This window comes from Triticum dicoccoides, chromosome 3B (assembly GCF_002162155.2).
Source record: "Triticum dicoccoides isolate Atlit2015 ecotype Zavitan chromosome 3B, WEW_v2.0, whole genome shotgun sequence".
In the NCBI taxonomy this organism is placed as follows: domain Eukaryota; kingdom Viridiplantae; phylum Streptophyta; class Magnoliopsida; order Poales; family Poaceae; genus Triticum; species Triticum dicoccoides.
The window spans coordinates 92,780,643-92,783,212 of record NC_041385.1 but is presented as its reverse complement, the minus strand read 5'-3'; the positions used below and the strand labels follow the sequence as shown (position 1 = coordinate 92,783,212).

The following is a 2,570-nucleotide window of genomic DNA, read 5'->3' as shown; positions in this document are numbered from 1 at the left end:
TTTTAAAATGTTGGAAATTTTAGAAATGTTCATGATGTTTAATAATAATTCCTGAATAAGAATAACACACCAGATTTTCTCTAAAATAATTAATATACAACACTTTTTTCGAACAAAATAAAATATAAGTGAAATACGCCTCGAGTTCTTTTCGAACTTTCTTTTAGAACAGTTCTTTTCGAACTTCGGTGGTCGTTTTTTTCCCCCAAAAAAACGTTGGGGTCGTTTTCGTGTCCGGGCCCAACTATTCTTCACGCTCCATCTGAGCGAGCGAGGGCACCACCACCGGTCACACAGGGAGAGAAAGCGTCCGAACTTCGAACCACCCCGCAATGGCGTCGCCGCCGGCGACGTGGTCGGTCACCGCGTGCCTTACTTACCGTGGCGGGCTGGAGATCCGCGCCGCCGCGGAGAACATTCTCCCCGGGTGGGGCCACGGCGGCGAGCGCCTCTCCTTCCTCCTCCGCCTCCGCCGCCGCCTCCGCCTCGCCGTCAACTCCCAGTGCGGCCGCGCGCCCGCGCCCGCAGATCCCGACAAGAAGCCGCGCGGCCTCAAGCTCCTCCGCTCCCTGCGGACCGGGCTCCCCTGCATTTGGCGCCGCAAGAAGCCGCCGCGCGCCGCCGCGGCCATGCCGGGTTCTCGCACTCAGGCGATCCCCTCTCTGCTGGTTCGTCCAAGATAATGGCTCTAATTACTCGCTTCGTGTATCCAGTTGCTTGGTCTGACATTCTTGTTCCTCTCTGCGTATTTGCTGGCAGAAGGATCGAGCTTTGATGCGGCCGGCGACGACGGTGGCGCTGTGCTCCGTCGCCGCGCTCGCCGTCGCCGCGGCTTCCGTCGCGGCGCTTCGCCTCGTGGTACATTTTCTACACCCTGCACTTGTGCTGCGATCTGTAAATGGCCGTGCTCTTCTCCTGCATTGGTGACTGCAAGAAATCAAGAACAGCATCTGAATCTGGTTCAGAGTTCTGATCGAATCGCGCGTGCTCCTTCTTTCAGGCCGGGTTCTTGATACCGAGCGCGAGCTGCGGATCATGGAGATGCTTCTTGGCGAAGAAATTCGTCAGGTTCTTGGGGCCTCCTCTCTTTGAGTGGATCTCCAAGATTAGCCTGAAACTTGTGGATCCTCCTGCTCTCGGCGAGTGGCTCGGGTTCCCGAAGCTTGGACTGAAGTGGCTCTTCAACAAGTAGGAAATGTGTTCACTGAGATCGTTTAGCCCAGAGCAGATGACAGTGGGCGATCTAGGTCTAGTTTGATTTATGATTATGAACTACAGATGATTGCAGAGGTAGGTATAGTTCTGGCTGAAGAACAAAGCAAATAGAAGTATTCAGGTACAGGGTCTCATTAGACTCTTCAGTGTGATCTGCATGTGTGCATTGTAATGCTTATTCATTGGGAGAGCAAACATCCACAATGTCTTGCACAAGTGGAAATCATTGAGAATGTTGAACTTCTGACATGACAGGCGTGCTACATTTGGCATACCTATAAACAGACCACAGCCAAAATTCAGGAAACTACAACAGAAATTCATCAGTAACAAATCAACATTGCAACTGATCCTTTTCTGTTATATAGAACAGAAATGTTATCAAGATTCAGGTTCGCTGCACGCGAAAAAACCATCTTAGACATGCAGAATGGATAGGTCTTTCTTCCTCCGGTTTGGGGGGTGCCAACCCGCGATGTACCTTTGAAAGTGCATCTTATAGCCCTATTGGGTTTGGTAATTAGTGACAAGGCAATCAAAAGAACTAAGGACACTCCGAACGCTATATCATATGCATTAAATATTAACTTAGGTACAAATTGTACATATTGGGCTCTCCCAATGCATTGTATTGTTTTTGGAGCGGCCCAATGCATTGTATCTTAACGCACCATTCTAGGTAGAGAGAAAAAAAAAACACCACAATGCATTGTATCTTGGAGTCGTATCTAAGTGATATTTCATTTAATTAGTTTATTAAGGATCTTTTTTTCATCTAGCATTGTGGCCAGGGCGGCGCTAGGGGTATTCTTGGGTCTTCATGTGAATACCCATGACTTTTACAAAACAGTGTTGATTTTGGCAAAAGAGTGACAATTTTTGAAAAACAACAATGATTTTGGCAAAATGAATACACATGAATACCCGGTTGCAAATTCCTGGAGCCGCCACTGATTGTGGCCTAGTTGTGGAGAGAAGAAAGAAAGAGAAAAATAAGGAGATACGCCACAAAAGATCAGAGCATTAATTACACTGCGCAGAAAAATGAACGAAGAGTCGTATCTTAGCTAAGATACAACTCCACTCTCTTTCTTCTTTAATTACAGTGCCACATCAGCATTTTGCCTATGATAACATGTCAAGAGCCAAGCATTGGGAGTACCTTTATCGTTGTATCTACAAGAGCTCTGATTTAATGTGTTTTGTGAGACAGAGAGACATAACTTGTCTTGGTTTTAGTGCTAAGAGTTATATCGAGATAAGGTATGACAACACCCTCTTTCCTCATTGCTTATGTGCCAAGATTAAGATATAGTCCAAGGTGGAGCAATGAGGCTGGTCGTAATGAGAGTATC

The 2,570-nt window shown here is 47.1% G+C and overlaps 1 protein-coding gene across 1 annotated transcript; it reads left to right on the top strand.

The window, feature by feature from the left end:
- The first annotated feature begins 250 nt into the window (after positions 1-250).
- Positions 251-1,462, top strand: LOC119280895. The gene is made up of 3 exons (XM_037561589.1): positions 251-668; positions 760-858; positions 1,001-1,462. Exons 1-3 carry the CDS (start codon positions 333-335, stop codon positions 1,190-1,192), a joined length of 627 nt encoding a protein of 208 aa, XP_037417486.1. The 5' UTR covers positions 251-332; the 3' UTR covers positions 1,193-1,462.
- The last annotated feature ends 1,108 nt before the right edge of the window (positions 1,463-2,570 follow it).